At 39.8% G+C, this 22,184-nt stretch overlaps 1 protein-coding gene across 1 annotated transcript in view; it reads left to right on the plus strand.

Annotated features, from left to right (window-relative positions):
* The window catches only part of frmpd4 (FERM and PDZ domain containing 4), a 573,791-nt gene that overhangs the window by 486,110 nt on the left and 65,497 nt on the right, over nt 1-22,184 (plus strand). Inside the window, exon 5 of the mRNA XM_048602573.1 lies at nt 11,919-11,964. Within this exon, the coding sequence (XP_048458530.1) occupies nt 11,919-11,964 (46 nt within the window). The remainder of the gene's footprint in view (nt 1-11,918; nt 11,965-22,184) is intronic.

Raw genomic sequence — 22,184 nt, forward strand, 5'->3', positions numbered from 1 at the left:
GCTTGTTATCTCAGATTCTCCAGCATCTGCAGTTCCTACTATCTCGGATGAAAAGTTTGCCTTATTTTGAAGGTAATGGAGTACCAAAATAGGGAAATCTTGCTAAAACTATTACAAGGTAGTTGTTGAGGTACAAAGTCCCCTCATCCAATGAAGGATATACCAGCATCAGAGGTAGTCCAGAGAAGGTTCAGTCGGTTGATCTCGGGTATGGAGGGATTTTCTTAAGAAAAAAGAGGTTGAGTAGGTTGGGCAGGTTGGGCCTGTACCTATTGGAGTTTAGAAGAATGAGGGGTAGCCTTAATGACACACAAGAAATTCTTAGGGGGGCTCGACTGGGTTTATGCAAAGAAGTTGTTTTCTCTGTGACAGTGTGTGGAACCAGAGAACATAATCTCAGAGTAAAGGGTCACACATTTAAGACAGAAATGAAAAGGAATTTCTTCTGTCAGAGGCTAGTGAATCTATGAAATTCTTTCCTACAGAAGGCTATTGAGGTTAGGTCCTTCAGCCGATCGGATGAAAATATAAAGCAAGGCGAGCGGAGTGGGGTTCACCCCTAACATTCATGCCGTGATGCAGGGAACTAGCACTCAGTGTATAATCCATCCATGTCTCCCAATTTCAAATTTCCTACTTAGTTTATTTATAAAAAAAAATTGAACTATACCTACTGAAATGTATCATGGCATCTCATTAATGAGAGGTAATGATAACTTCAGTACAGATTTCTGATCAAAGATTTGCTGAATTATTGCCACAACCAGTCTCACATATTAAAACAGAGAATTAACTTCAATGTAATGGCGAGGTGACTTATTTGTTAACAAGCTTTTTGTCTCGGTGTTAAATTTCTTCACTTAGAGTTATTACAAGGAACATTATCTGCAAACTTTCAAGACAAATTGGATGTACAGGTATGTGGACCAACAGATACAATCTCACTGTACCTCCGATGGGAGTGCAGCAAAAGTGTATGAGCTAAAACTAAGACCAAGCTAAATCAGGCTCTCACCTTATGTCAGTATTTTTGATTAGAATCCTGTTAAGGGTATGTGGATGGGGGAATTAGAGTCTCTCCTTGTTCCAAATAAAGGAATTGACTCCGGAGGGGCTGGGAACAGAGCATATACTCATGAATTCTGGGAAATATCCAGCTCACAAACTCACAGTATCCTTGGGGAAATCAGTAAACCCAGTGAAAGAAATGGGCCACAGAGAGGACAGTCCAGCATTGGTGGCTTAGCAGAAGGACCATGCACCGCCCCAGTTCAATCTTATGAACTTTGTTGGGGTGAGTCACACTTATGCTAAAAATTGGTCACCATGGGATCCTGGAGCCATTGTGTCTTCAGAAATTCAAATTAAAAACCAAAATGTATTTCTTTCTCAAAACTTTTTTCAACCAATGTATAACATTTTCTGCATTTTTTTTAAAGGTATTAATTGGGAATTAGAATCTTTAAAGCGAAAAGAACGGTTACATTTTTTGAACTTTCTTAATGCCCGAGTACTCTTGTTGAATTGTGTAAAATGAACTCATTTAAAACTGCATGTACACACTGAATCATGAAGAGTGGTTCCTCATTGAAGGCCTGATAATGGTGTTGTACATAACTGATAGGTGTGTACTCTGCTGTTTCAAGTCGCAGAATGAAATAGAACAAATAACAGTCCAGCAGCTGGCTTCAAGGAATCCGAGTACTATTGAGGTCACTGAGGATAGGGAAAACGGTCCTCTGGCTGAAATGATATAGAGCAGGAAACGGAAATGTTTGTGACTGAAGGAGACAAATAACTTCAACCCCAGGATGTGACCACAGAATTCCTCATTGCCAGTATCCTAGGTTCAGCCATCTTCAGCTGCATCATCAATAGTCATTCCTCTGTTATAATGTTAGAAATGTGGATGCTCATTTGCACTTTCAGTTCCCCAGTTCATGATGCATTGTGTGTGCATGTGCAAAATTAACTCAACAGCATTGAAGCCTTAGCTGATAACTGGTATGCAACATCCATGTCCTGTAAGTGTTATCTCCAATGAGATAATCTGACAACCACCCCTTGACATTCAATTGTAGAATTATCATTGACTCCCTCCATATTCTGCAGTGATTGACTTATCTGTTGACTCCCAAAGTCCTTCCTCTATTTCAATGGACACATATCAGGAATATGATGGAATACTATCCAGTTTTCTTTATGATTGAAATTCCAAAAATAGCCTGTTGATATACCAGCTACCACCCTAAACATCTACTCCATTTTGCGTAAGTAACTACAGCAGCATTTTATAGTATTTATAAGATAATCTGCAATAATTGACCAATGCATCTGCTCCAGCACTTCTCAAATTGTGACCATTCCTGCTTGGTAGGACAGTGGTGGGAATCACTCAAAAATTTCCTTCATGTCACACATTCATCCTAACTTGGAAATATATTACAATTCCTGTAAATTTACTGGATCAAGATCCTAGAACACTCCACCTACAAGCACAGTGGTAGTACAATTATCACACTGACTGAAACAATTGAAAAAAAAATCAGCTCCTAGATAATTACATGTTAGCTTTTCCAATGACATCTGTTGACAGATGCCACCTCTTGAATGGAGTAAAAAAATAGAGCAGAGATTGGAATTTCCTTCAATAATGCTTTGAACGCAGCTTATCAAAAAGTATTGCAAAGTTCCAGACCCAACAGATTTGAATTTGTTCAGTTTCAACTTCTCAAGAATGGATTGACTATATCACGAGAGATAAGTCATGGTTTTTGCCTCACCAGAATACAATGGCCAAGCATCTGCATTGGGCATTTAAATTGTTGTTTTGTAAGAGCAGCCTGGTGTTTTACTGCGCTGCCGTGGACATACTCATGAATTTTACAGAGCGTCAAAACTGTTGCATGTGCTGTTAACGTACATTCCATGCATTGCAACACTAGCTCTTGAGCAGGTGTCATGAAGAGAAACTCTACTCAATGTTAAGCCCCAGCAATTTTACGTAAATTCAATTAATTGCTGTGTAATGAACTCTTAACGAGCCAAAAAGAAAAGAAAGTAAGGCTAGTGCACTAATATGCACTATGCTAGTCCACTCACAGCAGCAATTTTAAGACTATTGGTAAACATTGATAACATCTCATTCAAACTAATGCACAAGGATACGAATTTTTGTGTAATGTAGCAAGTGCACGAGCAATTTCTTCTCAACCTTTTTTTTAAACCAGTTTTATATTTCTAAATGTATTTTTATTTTATTTAATGATCTTAGCTGTCAAATCAATCTTCCACTTTTTAATGGGGTTCTGGAAATGAGATGTAACACAAAAGGACCAAATCTATTGCCAGCGTTGGCAAATCTTGTCAATTCTTAATGAATTTCACTGAAAACTGATGAGCTTGTGTAATGTGAATGTCCATTGTCATTCAGTCATTTAAGCCTAGGTAAATGTTGTTTAGGTATTGCTGCATGGGCTGATTTCATTATGTAAGGAATTGTGTATGGAACTTTGGGGTCGATTAACTCAGTTGTCAAGGTAGTTAGATTGTGGTACTGAATGATGCTACTGAGGTAGGTTAAAATCCCGTGCTAGCTGCAGTAATTCGATAAGGCTTGCCTCCTTCTCTTGACCCATGCTTGATATGGAGTGCTGCTCCTCAATCTATAGAACCACTTGTAGAACAAGGTACTTATGCTTCCTTGTGGACGACACATAATTATTTCATCATAAAGGATGTGACCTATGAATGGAACTGAAAACTGTACAAACAGCTCTACTTCTGACCTTATGATGCAGTGAAGGTCATTTGTTGAGCAACTGAAGATACTTAGATCTCGGAAATTTACTTGAGAAACACCTACAATAAAGTCTTGAAGTCGAGATAATGAGCCTCAAGCAACCATATTCCTCTGCATAGAGAATATGTCCAGACATTAAATAGTTTATTGGAGATAGCAAGAACTGTAGATGCTGGAGTCAAAGTCAATGCAGTGTGGAGCTGGAGGAACACAGCAGGTCAGGCACAGTCAGAGGAGCAGGAGTGTTGACGTTTCATGTTGGGACTCTTCATCAGTCCTGCGGTCTTCCTCAAGCTCCACACTGTATTGAATTGTTTCTTGCCCTACACCCCATTGACAATGGATTTATTCAGTTATTTCTAGTTTACTCAATCATTTCAATCCCAAGGACTCTCACTGCAGGAGTTCCTCAGACTAGTATCTGAGCATCTGCAGCCATTTCGTCAATGGCCTGCTATCCATAAGGTTAGCAGTGGGGCTGCCTAATGATGATTGCATGATGTTCAACACCACTCATGATTCCTCACATACTTCAGCAGTTTGTGTCCATTGCAGTATGATGTTGACAACATCTAGATTTCGTCTGATAACTAACAGATAACATTTATGTACCAGCAAATGACCATCTTCAACAAGAGAGAATCTAACCAAAGTCTGTCCACCATAACAAGATACGAGGATATATGATGGAATACTGCCTGGATGTGTGCAGTTCCAATAACACTCAAGAAGTTCAACAATTTCCAGGAAAAGGAGCTTGCTAGATCATGGATAACCTTACATATTCACATCGCTTCACCACTTATACACAGTAGCAGCAATGTCTACCATTTGCAATGTGCAATGTAAAATCTCACCAATGCTCCTTCAACACACCTTTCAAACCTGTGACCTCCGTCATCTAGAAGGACAAGACCAACAGATAGATGGGAATACCAACAACAGTATGTTCTCTCTAAGCCACACACCAACCTGACCTGAAGCTGTATCACCTTGTCTTTACTGTCAGTGGATTAGAATCTTGCAACTTCATTCCTGATTGCATTGTGTGTGTACCTACACCAGATGGACTGCAGTGGTTTAAGGAGGTGGCTCATCACTATCTTCTCTAAGGAAGTTGAACATGGGCAACAAACACTAACCAAGTCAATGATACCAACATGCCAAGTACAGTTTTAAAAACCTTAGATTCCTTAGCACCATCCTTTCAAATACTAACTGACCAAAGGCAGTCGCTCTTACCTGACCTCTGAAATTCAGCTATTGCATCCAAGGAATAGGACTATAAAATTCACTGCAACTAAGTGATCTTGATGGAACCCAAACTAAGTATTAGTGAGCAGGTTATTAATGAAGAAATATTGATTAACAGCACTGTGTGCAACTCCTTCATTCACCTTGCTGCTGTTTGGAAGGATGCTGATGAGGTAGCGTTTGGCTAGGTTGATTTTGTTCTCCTTTTTTGCAAACTGAGCATTCCTGAGCAGTTGTCTGGATTAAGAGATAACAAGGTGTAGAGCTGGATGAACACAGCAGGCCAAGCAGCATAAGAGGAAAACTGACGTTTTGGGCCTAGACCCTTCTTCAGAAATTGTCTGGATTGTGAGGTAGATGCCACTGTTATAGCTGTTTGTTATCTCTGCCGTCGGCAGTATGTTGTAATGTTGTTGGAACCCGTGGCCTTTGTTATGTTTAGTGCATTCAACTATTTCTGGATATCATGTGAAGCAAATCATATTGATTGAAGACTGACATCAGATACTGGGGAGTTAGTGAACAACACTTTGTAGAGCCAGCTGACTGACCTTGCCTTTGCTATGTCTCAAGTTGCAGCTTCATGTTCTATCCAATTTCCCTTTTTGTCATTTTGATACAAATAAGTAGCTTGCTCAGTAGCAGATTGTCAACCATGTTGGTTTTGGCTAACATACAGATGAGGTGAAACAGTAATGAACCAGTTCAGTTGTAACAATAATTTAGCAGGTTTATGGTCATTTATACTGGTCTATGTTTTTTATAATTTACCTGAAATGCCTTCAGGCTAATAAAGCAATGTTAGGTTTGGCAACACAAATCTCATTACTATACCAGTAATAATGATTTTTGTGCTTTATGATTTGGTTTCTCACATAATATCCTGCACACTAAGTTCAGATTCAATAAAATAACCATTTATGGCCTTAGGAAACCATCTATCAAAATAGCATTGATGCTTATTGTGATGTCTTGTGTGCATAACAAATGCAGTCTAAATTGGATTGATACAGGCTACACCTTTTGTATATGGGTTGTTTAACTGCAAATATACAAGGATGTGTAAAACTAAAAAGGATTCCATAATTACCTTCTCCATGAACAATGAAAAACTTAGAACTGAAGGAAATTTCAATTGTAATTTTATTTATAGAATAAAAAATGAAAAAATAGAACTTCTTGCTTTCATTACAGGTACATGAATATTTAACGCTTATAACTGACACCTGTATTACAATAACATTTTCTGGCCTGATTTCAGCTGTCTTCACATTACTGGCTGTGGGAAGTGAAGATTCCATTGCTTATGATTTTAGTAATGAATGAAATGTAGTCAAATGCATCACTGACTGCAACAAAATTCATTAAAAATAATGTAGCATTGAATGTAGATTTTCACTTTTGAACTTTGAATGCATGGAAATTCTACCATCCAAGTCTCAATTGAAATTTATATTATCAGGAAAATAATTATTACAATTTTTAAATTTGCAATACATAACAGTGGCAGAGGGTTAGGAGTTGAGTTTTCATCCAACAATTTTATCAAATCTTCACAGCAAAATTATAGCTTCTATAAGCAAATCAAGTTTCATATGAAACTATACTGGACCCTTTATATACTATGCCTAGAATTGTGTTAATGTACAGCACCAAATAGACTATTTAGCTCAACTGGCCCATGTTGGTGCATGTGTTATACATGAGCCTGTCCCCATCTCTCTTCATAAATCCATAACCCTATCAACATAACTGCTCATGTCTTTCTTCCTCATGTGCTCACCAAGCTTCCCCTGAAATGCTAGCTGCCCCAATTATTGCAGCCATTTCCACAAACCAACTATTCTCTGAGTGAATTCCCTGACCCCATTCAGCTTCAAAGATGCCACATTCCGACTTTAATGGATAAGGTGACTAACTTTAATAAAGTGAGCCATATATTTAAATATTAGCAGGGATTAACTAAATATTTCAGATAGTACCCCTCAGTCCAACTCATCTGTGTCGACCAGCCATCCCAATCTGATCTAGTCCCATTTGCCAGCATTTGACCATATCCCTCTAAACCCTTCCTATTCACGTACCCATCCAGATTCCTTTTAAATGTTGTAATTGTAGCCACCTCCACCACTTTCTCTGCCAGCTGGTTCCATACACACATCACCCTCTGCATGAAAAAGTTACCCCTCAGGTCCTTTCTAGATCTTTCCCCTCTCACCTTAAACCTGTGTCCTCTGGTTTGGGATGGGTGTGTTTTTGCTGATTCCTAGTTGCACTTGTTTAGGTGGTGGTATCTGTTTTCTTAAACTACCGCAGTTTATTTGGTGTAGGTAGACCCACAACGTTTTTGAGAGTTCCAGGATTTTGATCCATCCACACTGAAGGATATATTTCCAAGACAGGATGGTGAGCAGATTGCAGGAATCTTATGGATAATTATATTCCCGTATATTGCTGCCTTTGTACTTCTAGGTAGCTGGTTTGGATGAGGCTGTGTAAGGAGTCTTGATGAGTTATTGCAGTGTATCTTGTAGATGGTACACGTTGCTCCTACTATATATCTCTGATCGAAGGAGCGAATGTTTGTGGATGTAGTGCCAATCAAATGAGCTGTTCTGACCTGGGTATTGTCACCCTGGTGTGTTGTTAGAGATGCACTCATCCAGGCTCCTCCCACCTGACTTCTGCCTTGTAGATGGTGGCTAGACTTTGAGGAGTCAGGAGGTGAGTTACTCACTGCAGAATTCTTAGCCTCTGCAGCTATTGTAGCCACTTTATTTGACACCTCCCCCCTCTTCTCCCCCTCCCCCAACCAAATGGTGTTGATGTTGGGGATTCTGTGATAGTGGTGTTGTTGAAGTCAGGCCATGATGACTACTCGGGAAGTTGTCATGTTAGATGTTAAGTGCAAAGGGTACTATATATAGGGCATCAGTTAGCAATAAATTGGGCATGGAGACTATAAAGGGCCATGAGGACCTGGAGGAGGAACACAGTTTGGCATGGTGGGTGTGATTAAGGACAGTTATTGGCATGGAGAGTACGAGTGGCCATAGGAGACAGGCAGGGGACATGTGGTGGCAGAGTTGACATGAATTGCACACGGAGAGTGAGAGGTTTGTAGGATGGAGGAAGTTTTCAAAGTTTGGATACAGTGCCAAATCCCTCATCCCAGCTTGCCTCTGCACCCAGCAACCCACCCTTTTCATCTACAGTCACCCATAATTTCCAATTCAGCCCAATCCCTGAGAATAAAAATATAATTTCAGGCATTCCATTCCTGTTTATTATACTTGTGGAACTGGGAATTCTCCCTCCTCTGTGTACCTGACCCAAGAGTGAAAACACGGTGCAACATATCTCAAAAAATTAATTAATGGATTTTATGAAAACCTGACACACATGTAGGGCATGGCCGAAGGAGGAACTAATTAGTGTTCAGTAAGGATGTGAATCCTGATTGTGATTTTTTGTTTCCAAAAGGGTTCCATTAACATTAGGAGAAAAGGTTAATGGACTTTTTTTTTTTTAAGAATGGTTATTCATTTTATTCAGAATGTTGCTGATTATTTGTCTCAGCTTTTATTGGTGCATTTGTCACAGCTGAAAAGGTATGAACAGAATTTTCAGAACAGGTTGTTGGCAGTTGATTAGCCTGAAGCTTGCTAATCAAAAGTTATTTTTTAGCTTCGTGGTTACAGAACATCAACAAGTCAGGGGGAAAAACCTCAAGGAAGAACTGCATGATTGTAATAAAGTTGAGTTAACATAACTGCAAAGATATGCGTTCTGAGTGCCCTCTTGTTGGAACTGTTTTCTTCTGAGTTCAAAAGCAGGTTTACAGCTAATGACATCAATACCATTTAAAGAATATGCACTTTAATTGCTGGAAATCTGCCAATAATAATTCAATCATAGTAGAAAGCAGCTTCCTAACTCCAAAATTGTTCCATGAAAACATCTTTGTTTAGGATTCAATTTCTGTAGCAACCTTACAACTACTCCTTCCTTGAGTCTAGTTTTGAGTGGTGACATGGCTACTGGAGTGCACTGCGTAGAAACTCAGTGGGAGACAGAGACTATTACATTCTCTTTATGCATCAATTCAATGCTGACGCGTTACTTTATTTCATCTGACAGACTTTGTTCAACTTCCACTTCATTTAAACCAATGAAGCTTTATTTTTAGCAAAGAATATCTTTCAAATAATAAGTTCTGTCAAATAGTTGCCTCTACCATTTTGTCACACTTAACCAATACCATCTTCTTAACCACCCCTCTCATGCCATTGCTTCTTTCCATGCTATCCCTATCCTGCTGTTGACATTCCCATTTTTGCCATCAATTCTATCCTATCCCTCACAGAAGTAATCTATCCAGTCAAGGTCATTTTGTTGCTTGACTCTCCTAATCTTGCTTTGTTTCTGTCTTCCACCAAGCACTCTTTCCCAGTGTCACTACTGCTGCCATTAACAACACTTGACAGCAACATATGCATCATACACTCAAATTCTCTGGAGCCTCTGCATGCTCCAGACACCACCTCCCAAATAAACTCGCCATCAGTGATTTTGCTTAAACTAACTAATTGACATATTTTGGACAAACTGATTATTATTACAGACATTAATAAAAATTCTAGCAACCTATTTGAGGTTGTGTTTCTCAGGGCTTGGGAAATCTGGCATCGGAAAGGAGGAGAAATTTGCTGGATCCATCAAATAAGTGTCATCAATTAGTGTTTGCAGACCAGAAAATAGGAAAGCCAACTCATGGCTACTCAGGTAATCCTGCTTCAATCCCACACTGAGCTCCTGCAACTTGCAGTTTTTCCCAAACCAGTGACCTCCCAAAATATGCAAAATGCCTCACCCAGTGGCCATATGTTCTATTCATGGGTTAACTAATAGACAGAAGCAGCCATATAAGTTACAGGAAATGTAATCCCTTCTCTATTATAATCTTCTGAAGGCTAGAAATATATAATGTTTAACATTTCTTTTGTGGTGACCTGGGGACCAATAATATCTGGGCTTTTCTCCCCCACTACCTTCAGGGTGCTCCGGCACTCCCCTCCCATTTCATCCCCTGCCCCACCATTCCAATTCTAACAATCTAAATTCCTTGACCCCTGTTACTCACCTTGGTGCCAACAGGCTCTCTCAAAGCCACACACTGCCATGTGGCTGGTAGCAGGACAGCAGCCAACAGTTAATATTCACTATAGCTCCCCCAGAAACTCACCTCATCACCCCACCAGCTTTCTGTCTCAGATTTGACACTCACCTTCATATCTCTGAGGAGATCTGAGGCTGAGAAACAATGTGTCATTTATGGTAGGAAATCCATTAATTTTGTAGCTGTTCAATTGAAATTAATGCTTGTGTCATTGCCAAGTTGATTCTACTAATTATTTCCACCTTCCTGCATATGTTATGCTTCATGGCCCAGCTATCAAAATGTCATTTCATTTGTCTCTTCCTTTGTCTGTTAACCTGCATTCATCAACATTTGAAACAGACAGCCCTGGCTAACCACAGTCATTGAATCAATTAATTTCTGAAACAAAGTGGTGATAAAAACAAAAAACTTCCATCTGGGGCATGCACTCCTATTATCTTGGTGTCATTGAGAACTTACTTGTACTGGACACAAAATCATTGCTTTCCTGAAAGATTTAACTGACTGAAGTTTCTTTTGCTTTAAACTGAAGTATTTATCCTGTACAGAGTTAATGACATCTACGGTACAAATATGTCCCCTCTCTGCCACACTTTGGTCAGAATCTGTTCATTTTAATTCAGACGTAGCCAATGTTAAATGGAAGATTGAATAGTCATCAAATTGAAATGTTAGTATGACTTTGCCCTCTCCACTATGCTTCCAGAGTTTATTTTTAAATGTAAGTGGAAAGTTGCTTTTTTCAACCATTTGTGATCAAATAACAGTCAGTGCTGGAAAAACTCAGCAGGCCTGGCAGCATCCAAGAGAAAAAGAGATTTAACATTTCAAGTCCAACATGACACTGCTGCAGAATAAGTTTCTTGGACAAAATGTCCCAATATAAATGGGACTAAGTCAGATTGGTTAAATTTAACTGTGCTGACCAGACATCCCAAAGTCCACACTGACCCTCAGAGCATCCCACCCAGACCCACCCCTCTAATCTACACATCCCTGGACACTATGGGCAATTTAGCATGGCCAATCCACCTAGCCTGCACATCTTTGGACTGTGGGAGGAAACCCACGCAGACACGGGGAGAATGTGCAAACTCCAGTTACCCGAGGGTGGAATCGTACCCAGGCCCCTTGTGCTGTGAGGCAGCAGGGCTAACCACTGAGCCACTGTGCCGCCCTATAAATCCTGATTCCCTGACCGTGACGGCTGAGCCAACGTGCCGTCCTGTAAATCCTGATTCCTGCTGTATGACTCGATAAGCAAAAGGGGAGTTCAGGATAATCTCTTTACAAATGAACTAGCTGACAGAAGAGAAATTCATCTCAGTACAACAAAATGAAATCCAAATGAGGCCATGCTAAGTGTTCTTTTTTCCTTTAATGAATGTAAATCCCCAAACCTGAGTGTTTGCCTCCTCATTTGCTGAGTCCAAGGTAAATAGTCTATGATCTAGTACAAGAGACGTCCCTCAATTTGTGCACCATTGTTTGTGTTTTTCCACAGGTGCATAACCCAATTCCTTTTCCACTGATGTTTAAAGACTGTTTTTCTTATTGTTAAAAGGAATTGTCAAGACCACTGGAATAAATGCTTTTAGCTGTAAATGAGCTCACAATGTGGTGTTAAAACCTCACAGATACTGTAAAAAGAAATATGACAATTTGTTTTTGCCTCCACAGGAGCTGCAAGGAATCAATCATTTTGACAGTTGTTCAGCCATACCCTGTAAGTATAGACCCGCTTTTCATTTGCTTATCATGTTACTTCTGTTTTTCTGTCTCACTCACACAGAAATTGATCTTTGTCTTTGTAAATGTTTATAAAACAACATGGCACTTTATGGTAAACTTTTATCTTGAACACTTCTGGGAGCATTTTGGAAATTTGGGCAAAATTGTCATCTTCTGATTTTCAGCCAGAAATGAAAGGAAGGTTGCACATTTTGATAGCACTTTCATGACTGCAGATCTTTGAGTTTACTTGCACCAAATGAATTGCAAAGGCTCAAGAAGACAGCTCCTGCTCAAGGCAGAGATAGTAAGAACTGCCGATGCTGGAGTCTGAGATAACAAGGTGTAGAGCAGGATGAACACAGCAGGCCAGGCACAATCAGAGGAGCAGGAAAGTTAATATTTTGGGTCAGGACCCTTCTTCAGAAATGGGGGAAGGGAAGGGAGCTCTGAAATAAATAGAGAGGGAGGTGTGGTGCTGGGGAAGGTAGGTGGGATGGTGATATGTGAGTGTAGGTAGGCAGTAGTGGGGATTGGTCAGTGAGGTGGGAGGAGCTGATAGGTGGGAGAGAAGATGGACAGGTCAAGGAGGCGGGGATGAGAGGGATGGTTGGTCATGGAATGAGGTCGGGGGTGGGGAGATTTTGAAACTGGTAAAGTCCACATTGAGACCATTGGGTTGTAGGCTCCCGAGGCGGAATATGAGGTGCTGTTCCTCCAGTTTCCGGGTGGCATCGTTGTGACACTGGAGGAGGCCCAGGATGGCTGTGTCATCCAGGGAGTGGGAGGGGGAGTTGAAGTGGTTCGCGACTGGAAGGTGTTGTCGTTTGTCGCGAACAGAGCACAGGTGCTGTACAAAGCAGTCTCCAAGCCTCCGCTTGGTCTCACCGACGTAGAGGAGGCCACATCAGGAGCAGCGGATGCAGTAGAACACATTGGCAGATGTGCAGCTGAACCTTTCCCATCAGACAGAGGTTCACCTGTACATCTGCCAATGTGGTCAAAATCTCCTCCAGCTCCTCCTGCTTAAAGCAATTAGGGATTGATAACAAGTTCCGGCATTGCCAGTAATGGCACATCCCATCAATGAGTAATGGTATTCCCAAAGAGCTTTAAAACTATGCAGCAGCCAATTTGCCTGTTAAAAGCACTGACAAACAGCAATGAGATATGGACCAAATAACTTGTTTTATTGATGGTGATTGAGATATAAATATTGGCTAGAACACTAAAAATAGTTTTCATCAAAATAGCGTCATTTGCACCTGAGAGAGCAAGATGAGACCTCAGTTTAACATCACATTTGAAAGATGACATCTTTGAAGTGTCAGCCTGCATTTTGTGCTCAAGTCTTGAAACTGAGCATTAGCTCCACAAACCTCTGACTTATAAGAAAGAGTCCAACAATCGACAATATCTGATATCTAATAGTGCTGTGCACTAATAGACAGTAAATGATTGGGCAGGATGCATTTAAGTTCCTGATATTCACCATGAACACAAGAATATATTGACCCAGGAATTCTAAGGATAAAAGTTTACCATCATAAGTTCTCATTCTATATTTGAATTTGGACAGTAGTACTTTCTTAAAGACCCTAGCAATATAGCTCAAATGTAACCTTAAAGTGTTAGTTTATTAAAGGAAATTTATAACGTTACAGTAATATCAACAATTATAACTGGTCTGCTATTCTCTCCTGTTTTGAAGTGTTTTGAATCCAAATGCTCTGCTTTTGCTTCTATAATGAGTGAAGTGATCCCCATTGTTCTGGAGAGTCTGTGAACATATTGTAACATGTTATATAAACCATATGTTTCAAGATGTCAATAGAATTGTTCCAGCATTGGATCTCAGCATAAATGTAGGAAAAAATACCTGAACCCTCGCAATAGTCCTCCATGGAGTTGGAAACTACATTGTTACTAACAGGAAACAAAAAACTGAAAGAACTGCGGATGTTGGAAATTAGAAACAAAGACAGAAATTGCTGGAAAAACTCAGCAAGTCTGGCAGCACCTGTGGAGAGAAAGAAGAATTAGCATTTTCAGTCCAGTGACCCTTCTTCATAAAATGGGTTACGAACAGGGTCAGACAAGCACTGGAGATCCAGGGGTTACCATAATAATAAACTAACTTAATGGACCTCAAAGCCACACTTCTCCTTTTGGATTTGGTATGACTAATTGGTGAAAGCATTCTTCAGATTTATCTTCCATTTCCTACCACCAATGTAGTACACTAGCACAACATCTGTTGCTGTTTTGTCATTTCTGCAAATTTTCTCCAGTGAAAGTTCTATGCCATTGTAATTATGTCTTGTACAATAACATTGTCCAATATGATTCTAAGCCAATAAAATACTGTACAGCAGGGTAATGTTCCATTGGTACTGAAACATATCCTGCACACTTCAAGGATATTCTACTCTACAACATTATTTGAAAAACTTCTTCACTGCTATCTTTTGATTTAATCCTACAACAATCACTCAAATACACTTACTCGTGAATTATTTTTGTCATACTGTTTCTTTCACAATTTGTCGTGATGCAAATCTACAAACATATCTCTGACAGTTTATAATTTATAATTTTAACGCGTGTCAAATATTAATTTTTAATTGAAATTTTATTTATCCTTATTCATCTCATAATCTTGTATGTTGCTTTGTGAAAACACCGTTCCCTTCCAAGAAGGGGGTAGAGATATAATGCATCAACTTACAGCAACTTGCTTTCAAGGATCATAAATATTTTCATTAAAGGATCAATGTATACCTGCAGTTGGAGGAAGTCCCACTGTCACCTCCATAAGGCCATCCACAGCGTGTTACTGCTGTGGGGAAGCCATCTTTAATATATGATGTCTGGTGTCAAGGGATGGCTATGGTGACACAACAGCCAAGTGCCCCTCAACACACACACATTCTCCACCCCCCCAACACCCACCCATAAAGTTCAGTTCTTAGGCTGTGCAGAGAGGTTTTACCATTTTAGCTTGGTTGGTAGAAATTTATGTCTTCCTTCCCAATATTTTGGTTCCCAGTCCACACAGTGGAAATCTACTTTGGCCTTTCCTGTTTCCCACATTTTCCCCACCTTTACCGTGGACAGGAAGATCACACATTTAGGATCACGTGTTTGTAGGTCAGTGGAGTTGGTACCAGAGTGTCAAAGAAAGGGGGTTCTATTTCAGAATGTCGGCAAGCACAGGAGGTATTCCAAAAGAAAACACCCACCTTGGCAGTTGCCTCTTCTTCCTGTTGCAAAAAATTACAGCTCCATCTAGCACAACTGCTGAGCAAAGGGAACACTATCCTTATTCAAATTATACCAAAGCAGAAGTAGGATCACGATTGAGGAATCTGCGTGTCAGGCACCCTTTTCTGAACTTGCGTCAAAATCATCTTTAGTGCCCATAAACATATGAAATAGGCATCAGTGCATAGGTCAATGGCTAAACACTGCAATCTCTGTTTTATTGAACAGCAGTAACAGCATAAAGCTGCCCACTGTCACTACACAGCTATATTTCCCAAAATAGAGGGGTCATTGATGGCAGTTGTATGGCCATCTGGGCAGTTCTGCTCCTAAGCCACTACCATTTGGTATTTCTCAGATGTGCACTGTGATTCACTCCATGCTACCTCCTCAAGTTCTCTAATTGTATCCTCCAGCATCTATATAGCTGTGCTTGTGCTTACAAAGGGACAGAACAAATGTTGAATTTTCTCTTTCCCTGGACAACAGTCAATAGTAACAGATTCCTGTTCTAAGTCCACAATGACAGGAAAATGACATATTTTAGGATGTTGTTTCCAGGTCAGACATTAAAACAGAATTTTTCTTTCAAGATCCAAACAGCATGCAATATTCATATGGCTGTTTTTATTTTTGTGCGAGGTGTGAATGAGAAGAGATTCAAACATAAGAAGATTGAGTTTCAGCTTAGTGTGCATCTGGTAATTTGGCTGAAAATTGCATTCCAAATTTGCAGACTTTTCAAAGTGAAGTTTAGGTCCAAGTTGTCCCTCAAATGTATTTGCGTAAATCCAAATGTGAAATCTTACAAGAAGCAGTGCATTTGGAGAGCAATTTTTAGTGATTCTTATTTTATAACTATTTTAATCACAACAACTGAGCATTTTGTAAAAAGAGTGCCTTCTCCATTACCTGCAAGTTATCTGAATTTACATGACTGATCTTAGTAAATCTCAAAATCTGTGAAATTTGTAATGGCCTGAAAATGAACAGGAAGATCATGCTCTATGACTGACCGACTCCAGTTATTTTCAGTGCTGGCATCTCTCTCAAATGGATCAAAGTCAGGAAATACATCTTCAAATACCACACACAGTGCTTATTTGCTGCCAACTTACCAACAATCTTTCATGACCATAACTCATTCCTCATGAAGTTTCACCTCATACCTTAGCACAATATTCACAACCTTAGCACAATATTCACAACATCTCTCTTGCAATACTTAGCCACTGTGGGACAGGTACATGCTGTAACAGAGAACGTGGCCAGTGGTGGGACTGGAAGCACGGAAGATGACCACGTGCTCGTCAACACCTCCTTTCTCTATCTGACTTCCCTTTCTCTTCTGATTGTTGAGTTTCACAAGGTGTAAGCATGCACCATATGCTTGCTCACCTCTTTGCACCCTCACCAGCCTAACTCCACCCCCAACGCATCTTCTCAATGCGTTCCCTACCTTTTTGCCTTTTTCCTCTCTGATGTGTATAAACTGTAACTTGGCCAAGCAGTAATGTGGGTACAAGAAGTAAAAGAGCAGTAAAACAAGAGGCGTAGACGTAGAAGAAGAAACTGATCGAGAAACATCATCATTCACAGCAGATAGCGACATTAACAATTCTTTAAGCAGGACTGTCTGTGAGGACCCATGTTTCTATATTTTCCTGACTCAAAATGGATTTCAGAAAGATGAAGTTTGGCATTATATTAAATGAGAATTGTTTTTAAAAGGTTTTTTTTAAAGGGTCATAAACAAAGTAATTATTAACAAGTGCCAAGCAGCAGAACTAACTAATAAATCTTCTTAGAATTTTTGTTTAAAAAGGTGGAGCTGGTGAGAGAAAAAGACAATGCCCCAAGATCTGGTTACCAGGGAATGAGTGGAGACTAAGTCCAAGCTAAGGTGCTGGTTTTAACGAACACTGATCTTGCATTCATCTCTGATCATGAACATTCTGAGCTGATATCAGTGTAATTCATACCAATGTGGCAGTCAGAACTGAGTTGGCTTTTAACCTGGGTCTTCCTCCTTTCCCATCTTGCTTTGTGGAGAGGGAGCAGGAGGAGAGCACTGTGGCTCAGTCTCAAGGTAATTCATATGCCTTCTCTCACACTGTCTCTCTCTCTCTCTCTTAGACACACAAACGCACACACCATCATATTTTCTGGCTCAACCCACACACTCACTGTCTCACAAAATGATACAATCTGTTTCTAAAAAGTACATGTCCTGTCTTCATCCAGATATCGTCTGTCTCTCTCGCGCGTGCACAAACTCATATATTTGAGATTCAAAGGTTAATACTAAAAAGTGCCTGAAACACCACCCACAATGATGATAACATATGAGATTGTGAGCAAAGCAGTTTAGGACTTTGGAGGAATAATCTCTAATGTCCAGGGCCTCCACATAAGCAGTGTTGCAGAGACTATCGTAGCAACGTGATCTGTAATAGCATCTAAAATGCAATGAACTGTTTGTTGCTCAATACAAGAGCTTCTTCCAGTTAGTCCTGCAAATGGCTTTCTTGTACCATACAAGAGCAGGGTGGCCCTATAAGTCCCTAAAGAGGATGTTGACAACAAACCTACCACAGGAGGAGCAGAAGACTTGGTTAAGTTGCACATGACGAGCTGTATGGACTTCGTTCAGCTGCCTCATACCACTTGCTGGCAGGAGATACGTCTTTCAGCATCTTTAGCTTTAAATCACTTGCTCAAGCAGATAGTCAACAGCAGGGCGAGTTTTCAGATTTAAGAACATTACAGAAGAAATCAGCTTGATGAGACCCAATGATGAAGAATCTACAGAGGACCGTAATGCTGCAGCAGGAGAGTTAGCAGCTCCCTGGAAAAGGAGAATTAGGAACTCCAGAGCAGTGGTTTGTAGGAGCAATCCTGCCTTGGGGTTCAATCAGACAACATCAGGCACCCTGTGAATGAAGTAAGAATTCCTGCCGGGCAAGGGAAAAGCTTTAAAAAAAAATGGTATTGCAGTACAGGCTGGTAAAGCAGAATATAAGGAAGTTACTTACAGCGCTGAGGGATTTGGCTACAAGGGCCCAAAAGCAATTTAAGACAAGATCTTAGACCCAGGAATATCAGAAAGCCAGAATTAAAGCGACACAGGAGAAAATTATTAATCTAAGCAGCCTTGGTCCAATGGAAGAAGAAAGATAAGAGACTTCATTAGGGCCGTATAAAAGGTGGCAGATCCTTCATTAAAACGGTGTTAAAGGTGAGAAATATTTAGCTAGGTTGTAGAGAATGGAAATCACCATGGAAGAAACAATGAAAGAAAGAGAAATTATTGGAGATGCAGACAGCAGGAATCTGGCAGAAAAAATGTTAAGGAAGTAAGATACAAATAGTAGGAGTCATTCAGTAAAACCATGATTACAGGGGGTATCGTTTATTAAACCTTCATTCAGTATAGTCACTAAGGAACCAGGGACAGTTTATTCAGGCCACAAGCAGCAGGATTCATCCAAGGGAGCCTGAAAAAAAAAAGGCAGGAATGCTCCATTTTAGCAGCAAAACATGTGAAAACGCTCCAGTACAGCAGCATAAAGCAGCTGAACATCTATTACTGCAGAATAAAAGCCGTAACAACATTAGGAAGACTTGGCATTTGAAAAACTGTTTTCAGTAAGATTTCATGTCGAAGATATACCAAATAGAACACAGCATTGGACATCCTGGTGGAAACAATTCTTAAGATCCAGAATAGCTACTAAATCAGAAGTTGAACAAGTAAATATACTTTTATGTTTCATTGTGAGTATAACTGATGTTATAGCTCATCAAGGTGTAAATGAAACAACAGATATTTCTGAAGACGCACTGAAAACCTTGAAAACTTACTTCAACATTAGAACAAATAACATTCTTGAAAGAGCAAGATTTAATAGAAGAGTAAAGCATCCAGGAAAATCCATAGATGATTTAATAAATTATCTCTACTGGAAGTCATTGTCAGCTCTCTGGAAGAAAGAAGCCTCTGAGTAACAGATAGTGCCAAGCTTTTAAAAAAAAATTAATCCTTTATAGCACATGTCACACAATAGGTCACTTGCAGAATATGTGCTAAAGTAGGACACAGTCACTTAAAAAGCAAATAATTCAAATAGCTACCCATCCAGAAAAGTTAATGAGGTGGACTTGGACATAGATTTCTGGAAAGTTGATATTTATGTTAATAGTTATGTTATAGATTTCAATATAGATACCAGAGCAAGTGTGAGCAGATAGAATTCTTAGATTGTAAAACATCGTCAAGAAAACACTGTCTACAGCTGACTATAATGCAACCACATATCCTAAGGGGCATAGCATTTCAGATCAAATGTAGTTTAAATGCTCTAATGGAGGGGATACCAAATCGTCGTAAGCATAAACATACTTCGAAATGTTTCAGAAAAGATTTGCAAGGATATTGCCAGGGTTGGAGGTTTTGAGCTATAGAGAGAGGCTGAATAGGCTGGGGCTATTTTCCCTGGACTGTCAGAGGCTGAGGGGTGACCTTATAGGGGTTTATAAAATCATGAGGGGCATTAGTAGGGTAAATAGACAAGATCTTTTCCTATGGGTGGGGGAGTCCAAAATTAGAGGGCATAAGTTTAAAGTGAGAGGGGAAAGATTTAAAAGGGACATAGGGGCAACTTCTTCATGTAGAGGGTGGTGTGTGTATGGCTTGAGCTGCCAGAGGAAGTGGTGGAGGCTGGTACAATTACAACATTTAAAAGGCATCTGGATGGGTATATGAATAGGAAGGATTTAGAGGAATATGGGCCAAATGCTGGCAAGTGGGACTAGATTTATTTAGGATATCTGTTTGGCACGGACGAGTTGAACCGAAGGGTCTGTTTCTTTGGTTTATTTCTCTATGATTCTATAATCAAGAATTTTCACTCAAGTGTGAATGCATGTCTTGACCTCAATCTTCTTATAATGATGGAAGAATTCAGACTAGTTTGTGTTGGAGAACAACTGGCCGCTGAACAACTAGTCAACGACAACCAATTAAATTATAACCAATAGAAGATTTCATAGAGATCCCTCAATTCATGATGAACCCAAACAGAAAGCAGGATTCATTGAGAGTAGTTAAGGTGTTATAAGGATTTTGTTTCATACTGTCAACGAGATAGGAACCTGTGATTATACTGGGTTGGTAGAAATGTTTCGCAAGGTTGACAGCACTGAAGTCAGTTCATTCTGCAAGAATCAGCAAAGTTTGTAAGGAAATGTATGCAATGATAGAGCCAATGAGTAATACATCTCACTTAAGCTAATAGACAAATCTTTAACTAATGTAACTCAGAGTGCAACACAGCTTGGTGACAGATTCAAATTTTATGTTGAATGCTGAGGTGACTTGGAAGGGGCAAGTTGAAAAAGAATATTTGGCCTCCTTATCTTCCCAAGAAGAATCCTTAACAGTTGTGTCAGAGATTATGTCAAGCAAGAAACAAATAGCAGATTTGAAGAAGGGAGTATATTGGGTAATAGTAATACAACAGCAGAGAGTAACTGAGAATGTCTAAACCAGTGAGTTGAAGAAAAGAGTCTACATAGTACAGATCTACAGGCAGGTTCAACATACAAATATGCTGACGCAAATCGAAGCTGTGGTGCATATATCTCCGTGGAAGCCACAACTAAGAAGGGAGGAACAACGTCCAATGATAGAAGACACTGCAAATTTGCAACTGCCGGTTTTCATCAAACAAGACATCCTTCATAAAGGAAATCCAAGAGATTAAAGATCTTCCAGTTTAAAAGGACACACAGACCTCAGATTGTCAGGAAGAGAACCAAAGACAGAGTCTTCCATCCTGCAAACTATCAGTTTTCCAAATCCAAATGACCAAAGAGGGTGCATTTCATGAGAACAGTACAACCTGCAGTCACCCAAGTTTGTACTCAACATGCCATATAGTTTCAACAAGACTTGATTGTTTTTAAACACTCGCGCAATAAAGACCATAATTATTTGCTGTGCCTGCATGCTAGTCTTATGTGTTATGCACAATAAAACTCGGATCTTTTTCTGCTACACTCTTCAGTGTCTCTCCATTTAAATAATAGTCTGACTTTTTATTCTTCCTTGTAAAGTGCAAGAGTTTACACTCTACACTCCTGCAGTAAACTTCACCTGCCATGTTCTCATCCACTCATCCTACCTATCTGTATATAATCTCACAGTACAGAAGGAGGCCATTCAATCTGTTGTGTCTGTACCAGCTCCTGAGCTACCCAGCTAGTCCCATTCAACTTACAGATTCCTATGTCCTCATCACAATATGCCCTCCCATCTATTTTTTTAATCGTCAGCAAATTTGGATACATGACACTATGTCCCCCAACTCCATATCACTAATATGGACAGTAAATAATTGAGGCCCTCGGGCTGATCCTGTGTCAGTCCACAGTGATGGTCTTTCCAAGCTGAAAAAGACTCATTAAAACTAACTCTCTTTATTTAGTGTGCTACTAATCCTCAGTCCATGCTGATGTATTACCTCCAATACTGCAAATTCATTTCTTATGCAGTAACCTTTTATGCAGCACCCTAATGAATTTCACCATTCTGAAAATTTAAATGTACTACATCTGCCACTTCCCCTTTGTCAACTCTGCTCGTTATATCCTAGAAACATTGAAGAAAATTTGTCAAACATGATTTCCCTATCACAAAATCATATTGACTCCGTTTGATTGTGTTAAGCTTTTCTAAATGCACAGCTATTTCTTATTAATAATAGTCTCTAGTGTTTTCCCAGCGACAGCTATCAGGCCAAACGGCCTACCATTTCGTGCTGTGTCTCCATCCTTTCTTGAACACGGATCTTATATTAGCAGTTTCCTAATCTGCAGGAACCCACACAGAATCCAGTAGGTTCTGGAATATTTTTACCACTGCCTCCACTCTCTCTGCAGCCACTTCTT

The sequence above is a fragment of the Rhincodon typus genome, chromosome 11, assembly GCF_021869965.1.
Source record: "Rhincodon typus isolate 14 chromosome 11, sRhiTyp1.1, whole genome shotgun sequence".
NCBI classification, from domain to species: domain Eukaryota; kingdom Metazoa; phylum Chordata; class Chondrichthyes; order Orectolobiformes; family Rhincodontidae; genus Rhincodon; species Rhincodon typus.